The 25703-nt window shown below is 41.7% G+C and overlaps 1 protein-coding gene across 7 annotated transcripts; it reads left to right on the top strand.

Moving 5' to 3' along the window:
• Positions 1 to 919: 919 nt before the first annotated feature.
• LOC5509009 (endothelin-converting enzyme homolog) lies at positions 920 to 25554 on the top strand. Of its 7 annotated transcripts, none has more exons than XM_048725182.1 (21): positions 3210 to 3332; positions 3417 to 3621; positions 6147 to 6337; positions 6701 to 6973; positions 7618 to 7683; positions 14334 to 14450; positions 15199 to 15324; positions 18372 to 18508; positions 18746 to 18977; positions 19054 to 19152; positions 19643 to 19720; positions 20395 to 20495; positions 20600 to 20658; positions 21034 to 21085; positions 21524 to 21591; positions 21660 to 21784; positions 22477 to 22542; positions 23382 to 23477; positions 23904 to 23980; positions 24670 to 24770; positions 24867 to 25554. In XM_048725182.1, the coding sequence occupies exons 1-20, from the start codon at positions 3330 to 3332 to the stop codon at positions 24767 to 24769; spliced, it is 2271 nt and encodes a 756-aa protein (XP_048581139.1). In that variant the 5' UTR covers positions 3210 to 3329; the 3' UTR covers position 24770; positions 24867 to 25554. The 7 variants fall into 7 exon arrangements, 6 of the variants coding, with proteins under 6 accessions (XP_048581140.1, XP_032233737.2, XP_048581137.1 ...); XM_048725181.1 differs by having other exon boundaries at positions 3315 to 3338; XM_048725183.1 differs by lacking the exons at positions 3210 to 3332; positions 3417 to 3621 and adding an exon at positions 920 to 1272.
• The last annotated feature ends 149 nt before the right edge of the window (positions 25555 to 25703 follow it).

Genomic DNA, 25703 nt, shown 5'->3' with positions numbered 1-25703 from the left:
CACACTAGCATACACACATTGGCACCAGTCGGGCCAAGACGGGACGCTAGCACAGTCTATTACCCGTGCAGTTCGGCAACCATGGACAGCTGTTTCGTCCATAGCCGGTTTGCCTCAGTTAAACTTCATCGGCAAAAACACTGCAGGGCGACTTCGACTCGAACGAAGTGCTTTAAACCACAGCTCAGATCCATGTGGGATCTAGAGCTGCGACCGGGCTAGCGTGATGCCAATTGTGCGGATCACGCATGCGACCTTTGCTAGTCTAAAACTCCGTCGGATAGCCAAACTATCCTTGCGAGTATGTATACATAAATGTGGATTTTAGAAGCACACTGCATACACACATTGGCACCAGTCGGGCCAAGACGGGACGCTAGCACAGTCTATTACCCGTGCAGTTCGGCAAACATGGACAGCTGTTTCGTCCTTATTAGGACTCGTCAGCATGGCATAGCCGGTTTGCCTCAGTTAAACTTCATCTAGCAAAGGTCGCATGCGTGATCCGCACAATTGGCATCACGCTAGCCCGGTCTTATTTGTGGGAGCGTTTAGTACACCTAGAAATAACCTGTTACTCTTGAAACTTGAGGTTATTAACAACTGCCAGATAAGTAGGGTTTTAGGTGCGAGATTAAGCCTGCTGATGGCACACATGCAATGCTAAGGATTTAGAATTAGCAATGCTCAAATTGAGCACGGAATGTAGGAATTTCGCATTAAATTTGTACTATTTTAACGTTTATAAACGTTTCTAAAATACGATGATTATAGTTGGTTATATATTTCTTTACTGTATTTATTCGCTCGATGAAGGGTTTTGTTCATTTCTCGATTTTTTATCAATCTTAATATTAAATTTTAAAATCTCTTCAACGCGTGACCCTGAGTAACAGCACTCTTTAATCACCATTTATTTGCGTAAGTGACCAACAACAATAAACATCAAATCCTCTTCGGATGTCAGCGTCGCTATGCAAGTTCGGGTATTATCAACATCGCTGGAGTGTATTTTACTCAAGGAGTTGTGTCGAATACTTCCGTGAACAGAGTTCCAAATCTCCCCAGCAATGGGTTATATCCCAGAAGATGTACTGGAATACCGCGCGCGCTTTGGAGGAAGGGATAGAATCTTCTTGATTTCCGTTATTTTCATACTTTTAATCATCTGCGTGGTTTTTGTCACTTTGTATGCACTAGAAAAGCAGGAGAAAAAGGAAGCGGAAAAAACTGCTATTTGTAACAGCAAAGACTGCCTATTTGCTGCTTATGGTAAGTGACTTTTCTGATCAATTACTTGTTATGCTATTTAGCACCCCTGCATCTATTTACCGTACATACGAACGCTAACCCTTTTTGTATAGATCAGAGCACCGCTTTTGTCTAATGCGTTTGTTCTGTCTTTATAAGCGTTTGCTATGTTTTTATAAAGCTAGATGTTTCATGCTGCGCTCTTGTTACTAACTTGGAAACAATGCCTTTGACAAACGCAAAGACAACTGACAACACTACAACCCAACGCGACATTGGACACTGAGTCAAGCAGTCAGGGGTTAATCAGACAAAATAATAAAGATGGCATTCTCAAAGTTGGTGTTTTCGGAGGAGCCCAACATAGAGGAGCGTTGTGTGAATCCGAATGCTAGGGGCTGCGAAGGAGTCTATTTATGGACCTTCATGGGGAAAAAAGGGGTTGGGAGTCCCTTGAAGAGTTCAGGGACTGCTATGCCTCAACGAAGTATGTATGTTGTATGTGTGAGCAATATCGGACAGCTTTTTGTTGCCATTTATGAATGCCAATAGGACTGTGGGAAAACAGATGACGAATATTAGGGCAGATAGCAATCACGATAATAGTTACATTAAAAAAAGAGTGCTTTTCACCTTAAAAAAACACGCGAGAGAGTTGTTTTTATTTATTAGTAAAAAATTAATTTGAAACTTGAGAGTGTTGTGTCGTGAACTCTGCACACTTGGTTTTCCGGTGTCTGGTTACCGGCACTCTTCTCTCTAGTTTAGACACGGTTTCTAACAAAATTGGCCCTCTCTTCCCGGTATCTTAATTAGCGAGATATTTGCCATGTCTCTCGCCCAGCCATTCGGGACCTCTACGGATGATTTTTACGAGGGAGATGCTGGGGGAGATGTCAAGTACAAACTGCGGCATTTCGGCAAATTTAGAGTTCTGCTTGCCCTCACCATCATTATAAGTTTGATTTGTGTAATATTTATCGCATTGTACGCCGTTGAGAAGACGAAATCTCAGACTACGCCTAAGGAGGAAGTGCCATTGTTCTGCACTGGATATGACTGTGTGGCGATAGCTTTCGGTAGGGAAAACTTATCTTACAGTCCTGTGCGGTGTAGTGCGACCTCTGTCACGCTCAAATTCTGTTTTAACGTGGCAGAGGTCAGACATACTGCTCTTCTTATGATAATTCAACCTTGTTAATACGGGCACTAAAGTGCGTCCTCTGTCACGCTTAAACTCTGTTTTAGCGTGACATAGGACAGACACAATGCTCTTCAAATGATAATGAAACCTTGTTAATACGGTCAGTATAGTCGAGCCAGTCTTGGTACCTAGTCACTAAGAAGGCGCTCCTAGTGCCTTGAACGTGCGTGACACTGTGCGGCTGCTAAGCAGACTACCTGTGTACCTGGCCTGTTTAATTTTGTCACGCGACACCAGCTGCGATTTTTTTCACACCAGATCGCACTTGGCTGCGATAGGCTGGGAATAGTCGAAAACTGCTCCATCATTCCCTGCAGTGTTAAAATTGCACTGTTAGTTGCCTTGGCTCGAAAAAAAAATGGTGATTTTAGTAGAAGTTGCAGCGATTTTTCAAAAGTTTCGAGCTGTTTACAAACTCGCTTTCGGTGCGATAAAAATCGGCGCAAAAACGGCAACCCAGTCGCACGTGTGAATAGGCCTTCAGAGAGATTCTAATTATGAGAGGTAGAAGTATGGGAGAAAGAGATCCTTCCGAGATCTTCCAAGATCTCCTTTCCCCACTATCCTGGTTCCAGAGGCCACTAAATAGAGAGACGTTTGAGGTCTGAAACCAGGGTATTTCCCCACAGCCGTCTCACTACAATGTATCGCAATACGCAATAATTTATTGCTTTTCTTTAATTTATCACGCGCAGTGTTTTTTTTTTTTCGAATAACGGCAGATGGTCTAGATGAAAGCTGAACGGCTTTATTATCAATATTGTGTTAAATGTAGCTCCCCGGATGTGCGTTCCATTATAGACAATATACATTATAGATAATATATTCAAGGTTTCGCCTCGCTCGCAGACTGCTATCCCTCGCATGGTACTGAATGGTGATGGTAAAACACTATCTTTTATTTACAAATTTACCGTTTCTTTCAAAAACTCGCCCGGAAATTTCTTTGTGTTTTCCTCAGGATTCCACAGAAGATGACGCAGAAGATTTTAATGTAAAGTACAAGCTTCGACATTATTCCAAATTCAAAGCTCTTGTCATTTGCTGTGCCGTTCTGCTCGTATTATGTGTGGTTTTTATAGTTTTATTCTCTCTTGAGCGTGGCAAAACTGTTGTCCCTTCGCCACCACGGTGTGATAGCCAGGCTTGTGTCTTCGCCGCTTACAGTATGTATTGTGATAGAATTCTACAAGTGTACCGTGTTACATTATCTTAATCGCAAGCAAATTTATGCTGTGCGGACATCTGTTTTTTTTTTTACATCATTAAAATTTTTCGTTTCAGATCACATTTAAGTGAGTTCTTTCGTATGCTACAGTCTATGGTGTAGTCTAATACTTATTCTAAATGTTTTTGGTTAATGGAAAGTAGACTACATATGCGTAATTTCAGATTTTCATTATTTTAGTGGTTTAGTTATGAGAGCTCCGTTTTGAGAACGTGATTTTTGATTAAGTTATAATTTAGTTTGACGGATGGATGTCTATTTCCTTGTATTGAAGCGCGGTTTGTTTCTGTTTTTTTAAATATATTGAAAAACTTACATAATGAAATAACAATATGTATGTTTTTTTTTGCAATTTGTTCGTCCGGTTTACATTTTTCTTGTGCGCTTGTGTTCGTCCGGTTCACATTATTTTGTCGCGCTTGTGTTCGTCCGGTTCACATGATTTTGTAGCGCTTGTGTTCGTCCGGTTCACATTATTCTTGTGCGCTTGTGTTCGTCCTGTTCATATTATTATGTTGCGCTTGTGTTCGTCCGGTTTTAATAATTCTGTCGCGCTTGCGTTCGTCCGGTTCACATTATTCTTGTGCGCTTGTGTATGTCCGGTTCACATTATTCTGCCGCGCTTGTGTTCGTCCGGTTCTAATTATTCTGTCGCGCTTGCGTTTGTCCGGTTCACATTATTTTGTCGCGCTTGTATTCGTCCGGTTCACATTTTTATTGTGCGCTTGTGTTCGTCCGGTTCACATTATTCTGTAGCGCTTCCGTTTGTCCGGTTTACATTATTCTGTCGCATTTCCGTTTGTCCGGTTCACATTATTCTGTCGCGCTTATGTCCGTCCGGTTCACATTATTCTGTCGCGCTTGAGTTCGTCCGGTTCACATTATTCTGTCGCGCTTGTTTTCGTCCGGTTCACATTATTTTGTCGCGTTTGCGTTCGTCCGCTTCACATTATTTTGTCGCGCTTGTGTTCGTCCGGTTCACATTATTTTGTCGCGCTTGCGTTCGTCCGGTTCACATTATTTTGTCGCGCTTGTGTTCGTCCGCTTCATATTATTTTGTCGCGCTTGTGTTCGTCCGGTTCACATTATTATTGCGCGCTTGTTTTCGTCCGGCTCACATTATTATTGCGCGCTTGTGTTCGTCCGGTTCACATTATCCTGTTGCGCTTGTGTTCGTCCGGTTCACATTATTTTGTCGCGCTTGCGTTCGTCCGCTTCACATTATTTTATCGCGCTTGTGTTCGTCCGCTTCACATTATCCTGTTGCGCTTGTGTTCGTCCGCTTCACATTATTTTGTTGCGCTTGTGTTCGTCCGGTTCACATTATTCTGTCGCGCTTCCGTTTGTCCGGTTCACATTATTCTGTCGCGCTTATGTTCGTCCGGTTCACATTATTCTGTCGCGCTTGAGTTTGTCCGGTTCACATTATTCTGTCGCGCTTGTTTTCGTCCGGTTCACATTATTTTGTCGCGTTTGCGTTCGTCCGCTTCACATTATTTTGTCGCGCTTGTGTTCGTCCGGTTCACATTATTTTGTCGCGCTTGCGTTCGTCCGGTTCACATTATTTTGTCGCGCTTGTGTTCGTCCGCTTCATATTATTTTGTCGCGCTTGTGTTCGTCCGGTTCACATTATTATTGCGCGCTTGTTTTCGTCCGGTTCACATTATTATTGCGCGCTTGTGTTCGTCCGGTTCACATTATCCTGTTGCGCTTGTGTTCGTCCGGTTCACATTATTTTGTCGCGCTTGCGTTCGTCCGCTTCACATTATTTTATCGCGCTTGTGTTCGTCCGCTTCACATTATCCTGTTGCGCTTGTGTTCGTCCGCTTCACATTATTTTGTTGCGCTTGTGTTCGTCCGGTTCACATTATTCTGTCGCGCTTGTGTACTTGCGATACAGCGTGTTTTCCCCTCTCTCAGTGAATGTGATACAGCGTGTTTCCCCCTTTCTATGTAGATGTGATACAGCGTGTTCCCCCTCTCTCTGTAGATGTGATACAGCGTGTTTTCCCCTCTCTCAGTGAATGTGATACATCGTGTTTTCCCCTCTCTCAGTGAATGTGATACATCGTGTTTCCCCTCCCTCTGTAGATGTGATACATCGTGTCTTCCCCTCTCTCTGTAGATGTGATACAGCGTGTTTTCCCCTCTCTCTGTAGATGTGATACAGCGTGTTTTCCCCTCTCTCAGTGAATGTGATACATCGTGTTTTCCCCTCTCTCAGTTAATGTGATACAGCGTGTTTTCCCCTCTTTCAGTAAATGTGATACAGCGTGTTTCCCCTCTCTCTGTAGATGCGATACAGCGTGTTTTCCCCTCTCTCAGTGAATGTGATACAGCGTGTTTTCCCCTCTCTCAGTGAATGTGATACAGCGTATCTTCCCCTCTCTCAGTGAATGTGATACAAAGTGTTTCCCCTCTTTCAGTAGATGTGATACAGTGTGTCTTCCCCTCTCTCTGTAGATGTGATACAGCAGTTGAATCAGAGTGTAGATCCATGTGATAATTTCTACGAATACGCGTGCGGCGGGTGGATGGACAGCAACAAACTCAAGGCTGGCGAGACCTACAAGACAGGGCTGTCAATGGTCTCCGAGAAAAACTACGCCCTTCTCAAGACCGCTATGGAGGCTGCTCCTGAAAACTATAATACGGTACGAAGATATTACGTTACGAAGAGACACGTTGCGTTACATGTTACTTGCGTTACACTTTATTCGACAAATACATCTCATTCAGCGTGCGTCACTCCTCCGATAATGCACGTATGACATCACAGCATACAGTAAATGGTGCGCAATAAGACAGAGACAAGGGTGTTTGTAGTGTAAAGAGTGTTATGAGTATTCAAGGCCCAGAGCGATATTTTCGCCTCAATATTTATCACTGGAAATCACTAATTAATGGTAAATTTCACAATATACCTTTTGCAATATATAAATATTGTTATTTATCTACTAACCCCCGCTCCCAGTGATATGTCCTTCACCCTACTTTCCACGTGACCTGTTTTACAGAACCAAGCGGTGATGAAGACTCACAAGTTTTACTCATCCTGCATCGATACCGACGCGGTTAACATAAGGAGAGACGGGGCTTTAAAAATGTTCATCCGGGACTTTGGGGGTTGGCACGTGACCCCTGACACCACAGGGAACGTTAGCTCGGTCCCATTCCTCAAGCGATTGGCAAAGATGAACCGGGAGCTGGTCGGCGAGCACGGGAATCAGCCGCTGATTGGCGTGTCAGTGAACGCGGACCCACATAATTCAAACTCATACATAATTCAGGTGAGGTTTATGCTTTTAGGGGGAAACGCGTGAGAGCATATCTAGCTCCCGTGACTAGTAATTTTTGAGGTATACAGCTTTTATCAAATAAAACATAACTTTGAATAAGATCACCGGTCCTGATACAGTTGACGCCCATTAACCCGAACAAATCCGCTTGAACCAAAATCAATTTTCCCTTCATATATTTGCTGTAATTTTACCCCCTTTAAATCCAACTCAACTATCAGCAATGCAATTGTTTTCTCCCGATGTTTCAAACGAATTTTCACGCTCATGACAGCAATAAGATCCAGCTGACAAAAACGTTACAACTTGATTGACCTGACTTTGTGAAGAAAGGTGTTAAAAACTACATCGGTGCTGTGGAAACTGTGAATTCCTCGTTTTCTCGGATAAGGACGTTAAGCCTGATGAACTGCGTATTACATGCTTAATTGAAACATTTATCAAGATATTTGCAATTTCTTTGTAAGAGATGTCACTTGCTGGCATGACAAATCTCTGATTTGGCTGGTTCACCTTCACTGGGCCTTTTGTTGTAACTTAGAGTATTACTTGATGCTTTGTTAAACTGCTGAAGAGACAGGAGCGAGAAGCAACTGTAAAGACGCCTTATGTGTACTTGATTTTGTTTGTTTTAGTTGGGAACAGGGAAGACGGGCCTGGAGAGGACTTATTATTTGACGAACAGCTCCAACAGTAGAGAGGTAAGTATTATCTGACGAACAGTTCCAACAGTACAGAGGTAAGTATTATCTGACGAACAGCTCCAACAGTAGAGAGGTGTGTATTATCTGACGGACAGCTCCAAGAGTAGAGAGGTGAGTATTATCTGACGGACAGTTCCAACAGTAGAGAGGTGAGTATTATCTGACGGACAGCTCCAACAGTAGAGAGGTGAGTATTATCTGACGGACAGCTCCAACAGTAGAGAGGTGAGTATTATCTGACGGACAGTTCCAACAGTAGAGAGGTGAGTATTATCTGATGGACAGCTCCAACAGTAGAGTTAAGCAGGGGCGTAGCCAGGGGGAGGCCCAGGGGGCCCGCCCCCCCTTTTAGAAGCAAAAAATACAGTAATTGTGTGAGACAATATCTAAAATACAGGAGAAAATGCCTTTTGGCCCCCTCCTGTTAATTATTCTTGCTACGCCGCTGTTAAGTATTATCTGACGGACAGCTCCAACAGTAGAGAGGTAAGTATTATCTGACGGACAGCTCCAAGAGTAGAGAGGTAAGTATTATCTGACGGACAGCTCCAACAGTAGAGAGGTAAGTATTATCTGACGAACAGCTCCAACAGTAGAGAGGTAAGTATTATCTGACGAACAGTTCCAACAGTAGAGAGGTAAGTATTATCTGACGGACAGCTCCAACAGTAGAGAGGTAAGTATTATCTGACGAACAGCTCCAGCAGTAGAGAGGTAAGTATTATCTGACGGACAGCTCCAACAGTAGAGAGGTAAGTATTATCTGACGGACAGTTCCAACAGTAAAGAGGTAAGTATTATCTGACGGACAGCTCCAAGAGTAGAGAGGTAAGTATTATCTGACGGACAGCTCCAAGAGTAGAGAGGTAAGTATTATCTGACGAACAGCTCCAGCAGTAGAGAGGTAAGTATTATCTGACGGACAGCTCCAACAGTAGAGAGGTGAGTATTATCTGACGGACAGCTCCAAGAGTAGAGAGGTAAGTATTATCTGACGGACAGCTCCAAGAGTAGAGAGGTAAGTATTATCTGACGGACAGCTCCAGCAGTAGAGAGGTAAGTATTATCTGACGGACAGCTCCAACAGTAGAGAGGTAAGTATTATCTGACGGACAGCTCCAACAGTAGAGAGGTGAGTATTATCTGACGGACAGCTCCAAGAGTAGAGAGGCGAGTATTATCTGACGGACAGATCCAAGAGTAGAGAGGTAAGTATTATCTAACGAACAGCTCCAAGAGTAGAGAGGTGAGTATTATCTGACGGACAGCTCCAACAGTAGAGAGGTGAGTATTATCTGACGAACAGCTCCAAGAGTAGAGAGGTGAGTATTATCTGACGAACAGTTCCAACAGTACAGAGGTAAGTATTATCTGACGGACAGCTCCTAGAGTAGAGAGGTGAGTATTATCTGACGGACAGTTCCAACAGTACAGAGGTAAGTATTATCTGACGGACAGCTCCAAGAGTAGAGAGGTGAGTATTATCTGACGGACAGCTCTAACAGTATACAGGTAAGTATTATCTGACGGACAGCTCCAACAGTAGAGAGGTAAGTATTATCTGACGGACAGCTCCAACAGTAGAGAGGTGAGTATTATCTGACGGACAGCTCCAACAGTAGAGAGGTGAGTATTATCTGACGGACAGCTCCAGCAGTAGAGAGGTAAGTATTATCTGACGGACAGCTCCAACAGTAGAGAGGTGAGTATTATCTGACGGACAGCTCCAAGAGTAGAGAGGTAAGTATTATCTGACGGACAGCTCCAAGAGTAAAGAGGTAAGTATTTTCTGACGGACAGCTCCAACAGTAGAGAGGTAAGTATTATCTGACGGACAGCTCCAACAGTAGAGAGGTGAGTATTATCTGACGGACAGCTCCAACAGTAGAGAGGTGAGTATTATCTGACGGACAGCTCCAGCAGTAGAGAGGTAAGTATTATCTGACGGACAGCTCCAACAGTAGAGAGGTGAGTATTATCTGACGGACAGCTCCAACAGTAGAGAGGTAAGTATTATCTGACGGACAGCTCCAACAGTAGAGAGGTGAGTATTATCTGACGGACAGCTCCAAGAGTAGAGAGGTGAGTATTATCTGACGGACAGCTCCAAGAGTAGAGAGGTGAGTATTATCTGACGGACAGCTCCAAGAGTAGAGAGGTGAGTATTATCTGACGGACAGCTCCAAGAGTAGAGAGGTGAGTATTATCTGACGGACAGCTCCAAGAGTAGAGAGGTGAGTATTATCTGACGGACAGCTCCAAGAGTAGAGAGGTAAGTATTATCTGACGGACAGCTCCAACGTAGAGAGGTAAGTATTATCTGACGGACAGCTCCAAGAGTAGAGAGGTAAGTATTATCTGACGGACAGCTCCAACAGTAGAGAGGTGTGTATTATCTGACGGACAGCTCCAGCAGTAGAGAGGTAAGTATTATCTGACGGACAGCTCCAACAGTAGACAGGTGAGTATTATCTGACGAACAGCTCCAAGAGTAGAGAGGTAAGTATTATCTGACGGACAGCTCCAACAGTAAAGAGGTAAGTATTATCTGACGGACAGCTCCAACAGTAGAGAGGTGAGTATTATCTGACGAACAGGTCCAACAGTAGAGAGGTGAGTATTATCTGACGAACAGCTCCAACAGTACAGAGGTGTGTATTATCTGACGGACAGCTCCAAAAGTAGAGAGGTAAGTATTATCTGACGGACAGCTCCAACAGTAGACAGGTGAGTATTATCTGACGGACAGCTCCAACAGTAGAGAGGTAAGTATTATCTGACGGACAGCTCCAAGAGTACAGAGGTAAGTATTATCTGACGGACAGCTCCAAGAGTACAGAGGTAAGTATTATCTGACGAACAGGTTCAAGAGTAGAGAGGTGTGAATTATCTGACGGACAGCTCCAAGAGTACAGAGGTAAGTATTATCTGACGAACAGGTTCAAGAGTAGAGAGGTGTGAATTATCTGACGGACAGCTCCAACAGTAGAGAGGTGAGTATTATCTGACGAACAGCTCCAACAGTAGAGAGGTGAGTATTATCTGACGAACAGCTCCAACAGTAGAGAGGTGTGTATTATCTGACGGACAGTTCCAACAGTACAGAGGTAAGTATTATCTGACGAACAGGTTCAAGAGTAGAGAGGTGTGTATTATCTGACGGACAGCTCCAACAGTAGAGAGGTGAGTATTATCTGACGGACAGCTCCAACAGTAGAGAGGTGTGTATTATCTGACGAACAGCTCCAACAGTAGAGAGGTGTGTATTATCTGACGGACAGCTCCAACAGTAGAGAGGTGTGTATTATCTGACGAACAGCTCCAACAGTAGAGAGGTGAGTATTATCTGACGGACAGCTCCAACAGTAGAGAGGTGAGTATTATCTGACGGACAGCTCCAACAGTAGAGAGGTGTGTATTATCTGACGAACAGCTCCAACAGTAGAGAGGTGAGTATTATCTGACGGACAGCTCCAGCAGTAGAGAGGTAAGTATTATCTGACGGACAGCTCCAACAGTAGAGAGGTGAGTATTATCTGACGGACAGCTCCAACAGTAGAGAGGTAAGTATTATCTGACGGACAGCTCCAACAGTAGAGAGGTGAGTATTATCTGACGGACAGCTCCAAGAGTAGAGAGGTGAGTATTATCTGACGGACAGCTCCAAGAGTAGAGAGGTGAGTATTATCTGACGGACAGCTCCAAGAGTAGAGAGGTAAGTATTATCTGACGGACAGCTCCAACGTAGAGAGGTAAGTATTATCTGACGGACAGCTCCAAGAGTAGAGAGGTAAGTATTATCTGACGGACAGCTCCAACAGTAGAGAGGTGTGTATTATCTGACGGACAGCTCCAGCAGTAGAGAGGTAAGTATTATCTGACGGACAGCTCCAACAGTAGACAGGTGAGTATTATCTGACGAACAGCTCCAAGAGTAGAGAGGTAAGTATTATCTGACGAACAGCTCCAACAGTAGAGAGGTGAGTATTATCTGACGGACAGCTCCAACAGTAGAGAGGTGTGTATTATCTGACGAACAGCTCCAACAGTAGAGAGGTGTGTATTATCTGACGAACAGCTCCAACAGTAGAGAGGTGTGTATTATCTGACGGACAGCTCCAAGAATAGAGAGGTGTGTATTATCTGACGGACAGCCCCAACAGTAGAGAGGTGTGTATTATCTGACGAACAGCTCCAAAAGTAGAGAGGTGTGTATTATCTGACGGACAGTTCCAACAGTAAAGAGGTAAGTATTATCTGACGAACAGGTTCAAGAGTAGAGAGGTGTGTATTATCTGACGGACAGCTCCAACAGTAGAGAGGTAAGTATTATCTGACGGACAGCTCCAACAGTAGAGAGGTGTGTATTATCTGACGGACAGCCCCAACAGTAGAGAGGTGTGTATTATCTGACGAACAGCTCCAAAAGTAGAGAGGTGTGTATTATCTGACGGACAGTTCCAACAGTAAAGAGGTAAGTATTATCTGACGAACAGGTTCAAGAGTAGAGAGGTGTGAATTATCTGACGGACAGCTTCAAGAGTAGAGAGGTAAGTATTATCTGACGGACAGCTCCAACAGTAGAGAGGTGAGTATTATCTGACGGACAGCTCCAACAGTAGAGAGGTAAGTATTATCTGACGGACAGCTCCAACAGTAGAGAGGTAAGTATTATCTGACGGACAGCTCCAACAGTAGAGAGGTGAGTATTATCTGACGGACAGCTCCAACAGTAGAGAGGTGTGTATTATCTGACGGACAGCTCCAACAGTAGAGAGGTGTGTATTATCTGACGAACAGCTCCAACAGTAGAGAGGTGTGTATTATCTGACGGACAGCTCCAACAGTAGAGAGGTGTGTATTATCTGACGAACAGCTCCAACAGTAAAGAGGTAAGTATTATCTGACGGACAGCTCCCACAGTAGAGAGGTAAGTATTATCTGACGAACAGCTCCAACAGTAGAGAGGTGTGTATTATCTGACGAACAGCTCCAACAGTAGAGAGGTGAGTATTATCTGACGGACAGCTCCAACAGTAGAGAGGTGAGTATTATCTGACGGACAGCTCCAACAGTAGAGAGGTGAGTATTATCTGACGAACAGCTCCAAAAGTAGAGAGGTGTGTATTATCTGACGGACAGTTCCAACAGTAAAGAGGTAAGTATTATCTGACGGACAGCTCCAAGAGTAGAGAGGTGAGTATTATCTGACGGACAGCTCCAAGAGTAGAGAGGTGAGTATTATCTGACGGACAGCTCCAAGAGTAGAGAGGTGAGTATTATCTGACGGACAGCTCCAACAGTAGAGAGGTAAGTATTATCTGACGGACAGCTCCAACAGTAGAGAGGTAAGTATTATCTGACGGACAGCTCCAACAGTAGAGAGGTGAGTATTATCTGACGGACAGCTCCAACAGTAGAGAGGTGTGTATTATCTGACGGACAGCTCCAACAGTAGAGAGGTGTGTATTATCTGACGAACAGCTCCAACAGTAGAGAGGTGTGTATTATCTGACGGACAGCTCCAACAGTAGAGAGGTGTGTATTATCTGACGAACAGCTCCAACAGTAAAGAGGTAAGTATTATCTGACGGACAGCTCCCACAGTAGAGAGGTAAGTATTATCTGACGAACAGCTCCAACAGTAGAGAGGTGTGTATTATCTGACGAACAGCTCCAACAGTAGAGAGGTGAGTATTATCTGACGGACAGCTCCAACAGTAGAGAGGTGAGTATTATCTGACGGACAGCTCCAACAGTAGAGAGGTGAGTATTATCTGACGAACAGCTCCAAAAGTAGAGAGGTGTGTATTATCTGACGGACAGTTCCAACAGTAAAGAGGTAAGTATTATCTGACGGACAGCTCCAAGAGTAGAGAGGTAAGTATTATCTGACGGACAGCTCCAAGAGTAGAGAGGTAAGTATTATCTGACGGACAGCTCCAAGAGTAGAGAGGTGAGTATTATCTGACGGACAGCTCCAACAGTAGAGAGGTAAGTATTATCTGACGGACAGCTCCAGCAGTAGAGAGGTAAGTATTATCTGACGAACAGCTCCAACAGTAGAGAGGTGAGTATTATCTGACGGACAGCTCCAACAGTAGAGAGGTAAGTATTATCTGACGAACAGCTCCAACAGTAAAGAGGTAAGTATTATCTGACGAACAGCTCCAACAGTAGAGAGGTGAGTATTATCTGACGAACAGCTCCAAGAGTAGAGAGGTGAGTATTATCTGACGAACAGCTCCAAGAATAGAGAGGTGAGTACAGTATTACCGACTAACAGGTACAAAATTAGATACGTAACACTGCTTGTTTCATACATTTCCCATTTTTTTTTACTTAAATTACAATTGATTTTAATATTACAATTGATATAATTCCAATTACAATTGATTATAATATTACAATTGATATAATTTTAATTCCTTCCTCATCCATTCCTTTCCCTCCTTTCCCTCCCCTCATAACAATTAAAAAAACACTTGTCGCTGAGCAGCTTCTAGGGCAACACTTGTTCTATTAAGCCCATCGACAATCTTTAGTGTTTGATTAGGGTAAGCCTACATTGCGGGATATGCCGGCAACGTGACTGATTCTTCTGATTTTGTGTCCATTGCCACAAACTGTCTATTACAAAATTCCAGATCCAGCAAGCGTACAAGCAGTACATGAAAGATGTGGCGATGTTGCTTGGTGCTGATAGTAAGACAGCCCAAGACATGATGATGGAGGTTTACCACTTCGAGGAGAAGCTTGCGACGGTTAGTTCCTTTCCCAATGCTTTTTCTTTTTCCTTAAGATAAGTAGGGATCCTTGAGGCCTAAAAGTGGATTTCTCCAAATTGTAGCTGTCCTTCCTTGTAAGGGCTTAAAATTTGATCATCACCTTAATAGATCGAGTAATGCAGATCGAGTATGTCGTTATATCATCTCGTGTTTTGCAGATCGAGTATGTTATATGATCTCTTGTTTACAGATCGAGCATGTTATATGATCTCGTGTTTGTAGATCGAGTATGTTATATGATCTCGTGTTTGTAGATCGAGTATGTTATATGATCTCGTGTTTGCAGATCGAGCATGTTATATGATCTCGTGTTTGCAGATCGAGCATGTTATATGATCTCGTGTTTGCAGATCGATCATGTTATATGATCTCGTGTTTGCAGATCGAGCATGTTATATAATCTCGTGTTTGCAGATCGAGCATGTTATATAATCTCGTGTTTGCAGATCGAGCATGTTATATAATCTCGTGTTTGCAGATCGAGCATGCTATGTAATCTCGTGTTTGCAGATCGAGCATGTTATATGATCTCGTGTTTGCAGATCGAACATGTTATATCATGTTATATCGTGTTTGCAGATCGAGCATGTTATATCGTATTTTCAGATCGAACATGTTATATCGTGTTTTCAGATCGAATATGTTATATCGTGTTTGCAGATCGAACATGTTATATCGTGTTTGCAGATCGAACATGTTATATCATGTTATATCGTGTTTGCAGATCGAACATGACATATTTGGTGGTTTTACTGAGACCGAGTTGATGAGCCGAGCAGCCGAGCCTGGGAATTTGTTGTTTGACCTGAGGATGACGATAGAAGAGCTTGCCAACTACAGTAACATATCCGTGAGTTTGTTTGCTCCTTCAACCTTTCTGTCTTTCTCTGGTACGTCTCTCAGCGTTTTTGTGTCTTCGTCTCTCTTTGTCTGGTACGTCTCTTTTTTGCTCCGTCTGTCTTTGTCTGGTACGTCTCATAGTGTTTTGTCTCTTCGTCTGTCTTTGTCTGGTACGTCTATCTGTGTTTTTGTCTCTTCGTCTGTCTTTGTCTGGTACGTCTATCAGTGTTTTTGTATCTTCGTCTCTTTGTCTGGTACGTCTATCAGTGTTTTTGTCTCTCCGTCTGTCTTTGTCTGGTACGTCTATCAGTGTTTTTGTCTCTTCGTCTGTCTTTGTCTGGTACGTCTATCTGTGTTTTTGTATCTTCGTCTGTCTTTGTCTGGTACGTTTATTAGTGTTTTTGTCTCTTCGTCTGTCTTTGTCTGGTACGTCTATCAGTGTTTTTGTCTCTTCGTCTGTCTTTGTCTGGTACGTCTATCAGTGTTTTTGTCTCTTCGTCTCTTTGTCTGGTACGTCTATCAGTGTTTTTGTCTCTTCGTCTGTCTTTGTCTGGTACGTCTATCAGTGTTTTTGTCTCTTTCTCTGTCTTTGTCTGGTACGTCTATCAGTGTTTTTGTCTCTTCGTCTCTTTTTGTCTGGTACGTCTATCAGTGTTTTTGTCTCTTCGTCTGTCTTTGTCTGGTACGTTTATCAGTGTTTTTGTCTCTTCGTCTGTCTTTGTCTGGTACGTCTATCAGTGTTTTTTTATTTTCGTCTGTCTTTGTCTGGTACGTCTATCAGTGTTTTTGTCTCTTCGTCTGTCTTTGTCTGGCACGTCTATCAGTGTTTTTGTCTCTTCGTCTGTCTTTGTCTGGTACGTCTATCAGTGTTTTTGTCTCTTCGTCTGTCTTTGTCTGGTACGTCTATCAGTGTTTTTGTATCTTCGTCTGTCTTTGTCTGGTACGTCTATCAGTGTTTTTGTCTCTTCGTCTGTCTTTGTCTGGTACGTCTATCAGTGTTTTTGTCTCTTCGTCTCTTTTTGTCTGGTACGTCTATCAGTGTTTTTGTCTCTTCGTCTGTCTTTGTCTGGTACGTTTATCAGTGTTTTTGTCTCTTCGTCTGTCTTTGTCTGGTACGTCTATCAGTGTTTTTTTATTTTCGTCTGTCTTTGTCTGGTACGTCTATCAGTGTTTTTGTCTCTTCGTCTGTCTTTGTCTGGCACGTCTATCAGTGTTTTTGTCTCTTCGTCTGTCTTTGTCTGGTACGTCTATCAGTGTTTTTGTCTCTTCGTCTGTCTTTGTCTGGTACGTCTATCAGTGTTTTTGTATCTTCGTCTGTCTTTGTCTGGTACGTCTATCAGTGTTTTTGTCTCTTCGTCTGTCTTTGTCTGGTACGTCTATCAGTGTTTTTGTCTCTTCGTCTCTTTGTCTGGTACGTCTATCAGTGTTTTTGTCTCTTCGTCTGTCTTTGTCTGGTACGTCTATCAGTGTTTTTGTATTTTCGTCTGTCTTTGTCTGGTACGTCTATCAGTGTTTTTGTCTCTTCGTCTGTCTTTGTCTGGCACGTCTATCAGTGTTTTTGTCTCTTCGTCTGTCTTTGTCTGGTACGTCTATCAGTGTTTTTGTCTCTTCGTCTGTCTTTGTCTGGTACGTCTATCAGTGTTTTTGTATCTTCGTCTGTCTTTGTCTGGTACGTCTATCAGTGTTTTTGTCTCTTCGTCTGTCTTTGTCTGGTACGTCTATCAGTGTTTTTGTCTCTTCGTCTCTTTGTCTGGTACGTCTATCAGTGTTTTTGTCTCTTCGTCTGTCTTTGTCTGGTACGTCTATCTGTGTTTTTGTCTCTTCGTCTGTCTTTGTCTGGTACGTCTATCAGTGTTTTTGTCTCTTCGTCTGTCTTTGTCTGGTACGTCTATCAGTGTTTTTGTCTCTTCGTCTCTTTGTCTGGTACGTCTATCAGTGTTTTTGTCTCTTCGTCTGTCTTTGTCTGGTACGTCTATCAGTGTTTTTGTCTCTTCGTCTGTCTTTGTCTGGTACGTCTATCAGTGTTTTTGTCTCTTCGTCTGTCTTTGTCTGGTACGTCTATCAGTGTTTTTGTCTCTTCGTCTGTCTTTGTCTGGTACGTCTATCAGTGTTTTTGTCTCTTCGTCTGTCTTTGTCTGGCACGTCTATCAGTGTTTTTGTCTCTTTGTCTCTCTTTGTCTGGTCCGTCTATCTGTGTTTTTGTCTCTTCGTCTGTCTTTGTCTGGTACGTCTATCAGTGTTTTTGTATCTTCGTCCGTCTTTGTCTGGTACGTCTATCAGTGTTTTTGTATCTTCGTCTGTCTTTGTCTGGTACGTCAATCAGTGTTTTTGTCTTTTCGACTACAAATTTACTTATGCATATAATATGCACAGAAAAGACTACACATTTTCAAATTTTATTAATTTAAATGGTATTTTCTGTTTGCACATAGTGGGAGTGGTTCCGTAGCAGCGGGCATAGTTTCGTATCACTCAAAAATTTTGTGGTCTGGTACGAGTTTTTTTTATTTGAAAATCAATAAAAATAACATATCGTTTAGAATTAATATTACTGGGATTAAAATGATAAATTGAGAATGGGATAATCAAATCAATCCTTTTCACGGCTTTATATCTGCAGTCAAACCAAAAACACACTATGGGTGCAGGGTGATACGGAACTATTCCCACGTCCTCCGAGAAGCACAAAAAACTAAAAGCAATGTAAATCGAAAAAATCGCATCAAGTCCGAAAAAAACCCATACACATTAACATACATTCTTTCTTTTAAGCATTCATATAAAAATTAGGACAATTTTGTTAAAGAAGGTATTGTTTTCATCTGACATTCGTGACGCGGTTCAGTTCACTGTGCAGTAAACGCCGCTCATTTTAGCAACAATTATGAAAATCGCTTCGAAATAATGATACTTTCTGAACAAACCATTGGATGAAATAAGCTGGATTTATATCTCATTAAAGGTTAATAGTTCTGTATCACTTAGGTAGTTTTGGATTGTTCAACTTTACAATATTCGAGGCAAAAAGATAAAAACAAATGCTACTGTTCTCTCCAGGTTGAACCTCTATTAGAGTATATCCAGGACGTATTCCAAGAGCAGGATTTCTCCGTAAATAAAACAGACCAGATCCTAGCATACCCGCCAGATTACTACAAGGCAGTCTTACTACTTTATCAGAACCAGACTAACACGTAAGTGCAACTTTTAAATGGGTCATTCAGGCGCGTACCCAGTATTGGCAATCATAGGTATAATATTGATAAAAGCATAGTATTTGAAGATCCCTTAATAAGAAATGACCCACGTTTTTGCAGCCCATTACCATTTTATAAAATCACAGTATGTATCATAATCATGTCGATCATAATTCTCTGTATTGCGGAAATCAGATACCTTCACCTTGAAATACTTTACTCTGCTCAACACAGGGATCCTCGCGTTCTGGATAACTATGCCATGTGGTCCATAATAGATGACGTCATCAGCGTCCTGGACTCTAACTACACCAACGCGTACATGGCGTTCATGCGCTCCAAGGTTGGCAACATGACGGTGAAGCGGTGGGAACAATGCCTCCTCAAGATGCAGCAGACAGCGCTGCGCATGCCACTAGGATTACTATTCGTGGACAAAGCCTTCCCCAAGGAGAGCAGAGCAAGTGTATGTACACCATACCCCTCCCTCCCTCCCTAAATTCTTACTTCTTACTTCTTACACTGTTTTGGGACAATTTCAGATTGAAGATATGTCCAAATACATAAGAAATTCGTTCATTGATAGCGTCGACAGTTTACCGTGGATGGACGGAGCCACTAAGGAAAAAGCAAAGGAAAAGGTGGGTATATTTCTTTTTTTTTACAAAGTTGGTCATAGCACAACCACAGCGCAGCACGGGTATTAGTTATCGGGCGTCCATGCAAGACAATCCGCCAGCCAGCACTATCTAATATTTCCAGCGCAGTCTCGCTCTGTCGGCTACAGAACAAAGTAAAGGTTGACTATAAAGCACCTCACAACAACACAGGGAATGGTGTACAAACAGCAAAACATCGGGCTAGACCAATCAGATGATAACAGCAAAACATCGGGCTAGACCTATCAGATGATAACAGCAAAACATCGGGCTAGACCTATCATATGATAACAGCAAAACATCGGGCTAGACCTATCAGATGATAAAAGCAAAACATCAGGCTAGACCTATCAGATGATATGTGTTTCCGTAACAATGCTGGACGTGCTTGTAGGTGGTGTCACGTTTGCTCCTGCAAGATCTGTCTTTATTCTGTAATAATTACCAAACTAACAGTATACTCTGTGTTAAGGCCATCGCCATACACGAGAGCATTGGTTACCCCGACTACATCAAGGACCCAGCTAAACTAGAGGCCAAGATTAAAAACGTGCGTATTTACTAAGGCTATGTCAAAACGTATCCAGAAATTCTTTTTCCCGCAAATATTTTTTTGCGGATGCGAAAATTCTCGCGTCCACCCGCAGCGTAATAATAATTTCGAGGATGCTGAAAACGATTGTGATCATGATGATGATGACTAGTTGATGGTCATGATGATGATGACTAGTTAAGGGTCATGGTGATGGTGACTAGTTGATGGTCATGATGATGATGACTAGTTGATGGTCATGATGATGATGATGACTAGTTGATGGTCATGATGATGATGATGACTAGTTGATGGTCATGATGATGATGATGACTAGTTGATGGTCATGATGATGATGACTAGTTGATGGTCATGATGATGACGACTAGTTGATGGTCATGGTGATGTTGGTGACTAGTTGATGGTCATGATGATGATGATGACTAGTTGATGGTCATGATGATGATGATGACTAGTTGATGGTCATGATGATGATGACTAGTTGATGGTCATGATGATGACGACTAGTTGATGGTCATGATGATGTTGGTGACTAGTTGATGGTCATGATGATGGTGACTAGTTGATGGTCATGATGATGGTGACTAGTTGATGGTCATGATGATGATGACTAGTTGGTGGTCATGGTGATGATAATAACTGATGGCGATTCTCAATATTTTACATTTCAGCTGACATTTGGTGACCGATTATTCGAAAATACTCTGTCCCTTATCAAATTCACAGTCCAAACAGATCTAGCACAACTGAAAAAGCCGGTTAATCGTGAAAAGTACGTAGCAAATGGAAAAATGACCTCAGGTTCAAAAAATTAGATATTTAATCCTGTCAAATCCCTTGTCTATTGCCATATTGCCATTTGTTTTATGTTTTCAGATGGGAGCTTGGCCCTTCGCAAGTGAACGGTTATTACAACTCGCGTCAGAACAGAATCGGTACGTACCACATGTCGTCCCTGCGTGCACCCAGGGAGCCTGGGAACCAGAAATAAGACGTGTTTTTTTTAGAAACAAAGAAATCTCAATAACAAGTTTCTCCCTAGCAAAGAACCGAGTACGAGAAAGCATCCATTTCTATCGATTTATTGAGGCAAGTAATTGCGAAATGATCTATAGATCGAAATTTGTTAAATGAAATATCTAACTTTTATTTCTTTCAAGGATATTTCGAAATTTCATTTCGTATGTTGAACGAACTTAATAGTATGACAAATTGAACACCATGGGACATTTTTTTAAATCTGTTAATACACGAAAACATTTCCTAAACATCCTCTCTTGAGTTCGCTTTAAATTTTTATCTTCTTTCAGTATTTTTAGCAGGGATTCTACAACCGCCTTTCTTCAATCCGCTCTACCCAAAGTAAGATCGCATAACATGGGCGCTATAGAAATGCGTGACATATCAGGGTGTCTGAGCTATGGTAACCCTGTGGTAACCGTGTGTTATAATGAGAAATATCTGAACTATGGTAACCCTGTGTTTATGATGACAGCCATTTGAACTATGGTAACCCTAAGTTTATAATGACATACATCTGAACTATGGTAACCCTGTGTTTATAATGACAGATATCTGAACTATGGTAACCCTGTGTTTATAATGACATACATCTGAACTATGGTAACCCTGTGTTTATAATGACATACATCTGAACTATGGTAACCCTGTGTTTATGATGACAGCCATCTGAACTATGGTAACCCTGTGTTTCTGATGACAGATATCTGAACTATGGCAACCCCTGTGTTTCTGATGACAGATATCTGAACTATGGTAACCCTGTGTTTCTGATGACAGATATCTGAACTATGGGGGTCTTGGGATGGTGATTGGGCACGAGATCACGCACGGATTTGACGGTTCAGGTAATGTGTTCATGTTCGCCTTATATGCTAACAAGCAAATACGATTCATCGATTGCTATCTGTTTTAGGTCGAATGTTCGATAAAGACGGCAATCTTAATAACTGGTGGTCATCTGAGGCCAGCATGAACTTCAACAGCAAGACACAGTGTCTGGTTCACCAATACAATACTTACTCCGCATTTGGAAAGAACGTGAGTAGTAGAATAACGCAGTTTATCTTGCCAATCGGTAATTCAACAACTTCGCATTTGGGAAAATGTAGTATAAAAAGGCAAGTCAACTTTTCCGCAATCGGACAAGGAATGAAGGTCTCCGTGTCGCGGTTGTTTATAGTCTGGACATTTTATGTAAAAAAAAGAAAGAAAAGCAAAGTCTATCACTTATCGCAGCAAAAGTTTTCTAAACGGATTCCATTTACGCCGTCGACGGCTATGACAAAATCGATCGAAAAAATTTTACTCGCGCTTGGCGTTCAATTCCAAACAAGTTGCAATGGAATTAGCAAAACATTAGGGCTAGAAACACTAATCAAATTATTCCTTTGTAACAAACGTAGTTCAAGAAGTTTACAGGGCAAACGTTCCCTTCTTTAATCGACCGTGAAAATTTGAGCTTTAAAGTCGTTGTTTGTTTGAAAATAGCTGAAATATGTAAGATAAAACACATTTTCACGTGCCTCTATTGAATTCTCAATCTAATTTAAGCGATAAACATGATCAGAGGAATCTTAGCATGTCGTTAAGCATATTCTATTGACTGTATTCTGAAAAAAACTTTTGTTGTAATAAGAAATGGACTAAATCATAAAATATCTGGACTATTACGGGCGTGTCTGCGATTATCTGAGAGTTGGCTTTTGTTTAATTCTTGCTCTCTCTTGCAGTTAAATGGTTCACAAACGCTGAACGAAAACATCGCTGACAATGGCGGAATCAAGATGGCTTACGAAGTACGTTACATCATCCCTCACCCTGTCCGTATAGCATTGCAATTTTAGATCAACAACAACTTTAGATATTTAGGCCGCGTTCAATGTTTGACGTGAGTCGTATATTGCAACAGGCTAAGGTGTACCACGCCTTTATTCTAAGAGTGTCACATTCGCATTACCGCGCCTCTGCAGAAAAGTTCGACGGATAATGTGACGTTTGCACGTAGTTTATTGCGAAATTTAATCATTCAAAAGCTCGACCGCTTGTGGAACCACTCTATGGTCTTCGATCTTTGGCAGGTCATTTAATCGAGACACAATGCACTTCTCACTTTTGTTAACAATACATTCTTTTTTTATAAGAACCTATAGCCGAGGCTCAGCATTACCATATTGCTTTTTTAGTCCTGATGATGCGTTTTTTAAAACATGCAGAATCAAAATCTGCTCATAGCAACAACCTTATTATTGCTATTGATCATTAGTGTAATTCTCTTCCTAATAATTCATTGGGTTTCATATTCTTATATACACTAAATTTAAGAATATCGTTAAAAACATACTCAGCATTAAAATGTCTCAAAAAAAAGAACGGTCCAGCCTCAACTGAAAATAAGATGTTTTTATTAAAAAAAGTGTTACTCTATTAGAAGCTCTCACTTGGGTAGACTTTCACAAAGTCGTTAAAAATGAAAAAAAGAAGCTAGTAAGCCATTTTTCGACCTCTTGCCATTCGCAAATTCGTAGTTGACGTATTCATAGTTGACGTATCATACTTTATATGCGTAAAGTTGACGTATTATACTTATCTGTAGAGCTGACGCATCGTATGTCTAACCAGGCCTTACCCTTTTCAGGGCTACAAGGCTTGGACCAGGGAGAACAGTGCAGAGGGTGCTTTACCCGGACTTGGCCTGTCGGTAGATCAACTCTTCTATGTTGGTTTTGCTAGGGTAAGTGTCTGCAAATACAGTTTTTCTTGACACGAATTTAGTTACTCTAAATGTGGAGAGTTTAGCGTGAAACGTTTTCGCACACAACCAGTTTTTAAGTTTATGTGCGCTTTTAAGGTGAAGCTAACATACTTGAAAGTTCTCAAAGAAGAATCGGCTACTAGTGTAAATCTACTGTTCCTGTTGCTCATGAATTTATGAGTCTTTGGTATAGTGAATTAAATGATTGAACTAAAACCACAGATTGTAGCATCGGCAAAATTGATAGAAGTGCTAGGAGTACGACCAATTGTATAAATGCCAACACCTGCATCGTAGGAGCAGCTTACTTTTTCATTCGCCCTGTTTTCTATGTATTTCCCGGACGTCTTGCTATAATGTTGGCGTTAAGACTGATTTGTTCGTTGACTTTGTTGATTAATACAGCCCTGGTGCAGCATCTATACTGAGCAGACTGCCATTCTTCAGATAAATACTGATTCTCATTCATATCCGAAATACAGGTAAATATTCGAAATACCGGCGTATTACAGGCTCCCTTTATCTTTTAAACGGTATGAGTATGATACTACAAAGAAAATGAAACACCCAAAACTGGTAGTCGACACCCACAATATTCTCTCACAGCGGATTGTTTTACATTATTACACTTAATTTTCGCGACGTCAAAATTCGCGACGCAAATCACTTTATTTTCACGATTTGGGGACAATAAAATCAAGCAAAACAAGTTGAATTGAAATGTGCTTTAATCATCAAAACTGAAACTGTAACAAAAACAAGGTAAATTCAGTTCCACCAAAATCTATAATACAGTTCAAATATGTCCAACTCAACCCCTCACGGTACTATATGTACTAAATAGACAAGATGTCTATTTAGGACTGAATGAGGAGGATCTTTCCATAAAGCTTATTAAACGGCTAATATTTTACCCAAAGGCCTTTAGTGTATCCACCTACTTTTCGCGCATCCTAATTTTTGCGACACCTTTTTTTCGCGTCATTTTTATTTCGCGAATTTTTTAAAATCGCGGAATGTACAGCGTAATAAAACCCCAGCGCGCTAGCTCTAAAGATCACTGCTCCCCGTCATGAAAAAAAAAAAAAATAAATGAAATAATAATACATTGGAGTGTGATCGTTTCAAAACTCGACACTCTTTTTATGTGCGCACTTTTTTTTATCGACAGAGTTATAGGCCCTTTACAGAACGACCCACTTTTCTCTGAGGTTTTCCAATGCAAGAAGAATTCGAAAATGAATCCAGCGAAGAAGTGTGCTGTCTGGTGACGTGCAATCCTATGACATAGCCATTTAGAGAGCTATGCTATCTGTTGATGTGTGATCCTATGACTCAGCCATTTAGAGAGCCATGCTATCTGGTGATGTGTAATCCTAGGAATTAGCCATTCAGAGAGCCATGCTATCTGGTGATGTGTAATCCTAGGACTTAGCCATTCAGAGAGCCATGCTATCTGGTGATGTGTAATCCTAGGACTTAGCCATTCAGAGAGCCATGCTGGGCGCAAGTCTCGTTTTGTTATTGGAAATAAGCCTTATGTGGAAGATATTCAAAGGTGAAGGTGTTTATAATCATGGTGAAACTTTTCATGAAGATGTTGTGGTAATGAAAGTGATTTATAACAATGATGATAAAACATGTGAATATGATGACGGTAAAAGATGATGATGATAAAAGGAAATTTAACGATGACGATATTATAATGAGGGCAATTCAGTTGGCAAGTTGTCTGCATAGGTAGAATCAGTAATGTATAGATATTGTTAGCTTTCTACCTACTGTCGACATAATTGTAGGTTCAAAGCTTGTGCGTTTTTTTTTGTCCATGGAAAATGGCCTTTTTGGTTAGAATCATATCACAATTGCTCCTGTGGGAAGACGGTCACGCGATAGATGTTGTCACACAAATCCTACTGGTTTCACTAGTTTAAGATTAAGACTGATTAAGATTCCACTGTATCTTCGCAAAAAAGGCTTTAACAAAGTGTAAAAGTTAAGAACAAAGTTTGGCCAATTATATTTTTTCTTCTATTAAAAGTGCGTTCATCCATAACAAAGGCTTCAACTACAATCTTATTTAGCCTTACTGAATGTTAATCTGGCGCGTACACAGCCCCCCCCCCCTCCCCCCTTGGAGGCCAAACATGGGCCATTTCTTATTAAGGATTCTTCAAATACTGTGCATTTTTTCATATGATACTA

The sequence above is a fragment of the Nematostella vectensis genome, chromosome 3, assembly GCF_932526225.1.
Source record: "Nematostella vectensis chromosome 3, jaNemVect1.1, whole genome shotgun sequence".
Lineage (NCBI taxonomy): Eukaryota > Metazoa > Cnidaria > Anthozoa > Actiniaria > Edwardsiidae > Nematostella > Nematostella vectensis.
This window is presented reverse-complemented; position numbering and strand designations above follow the sequence as displayed.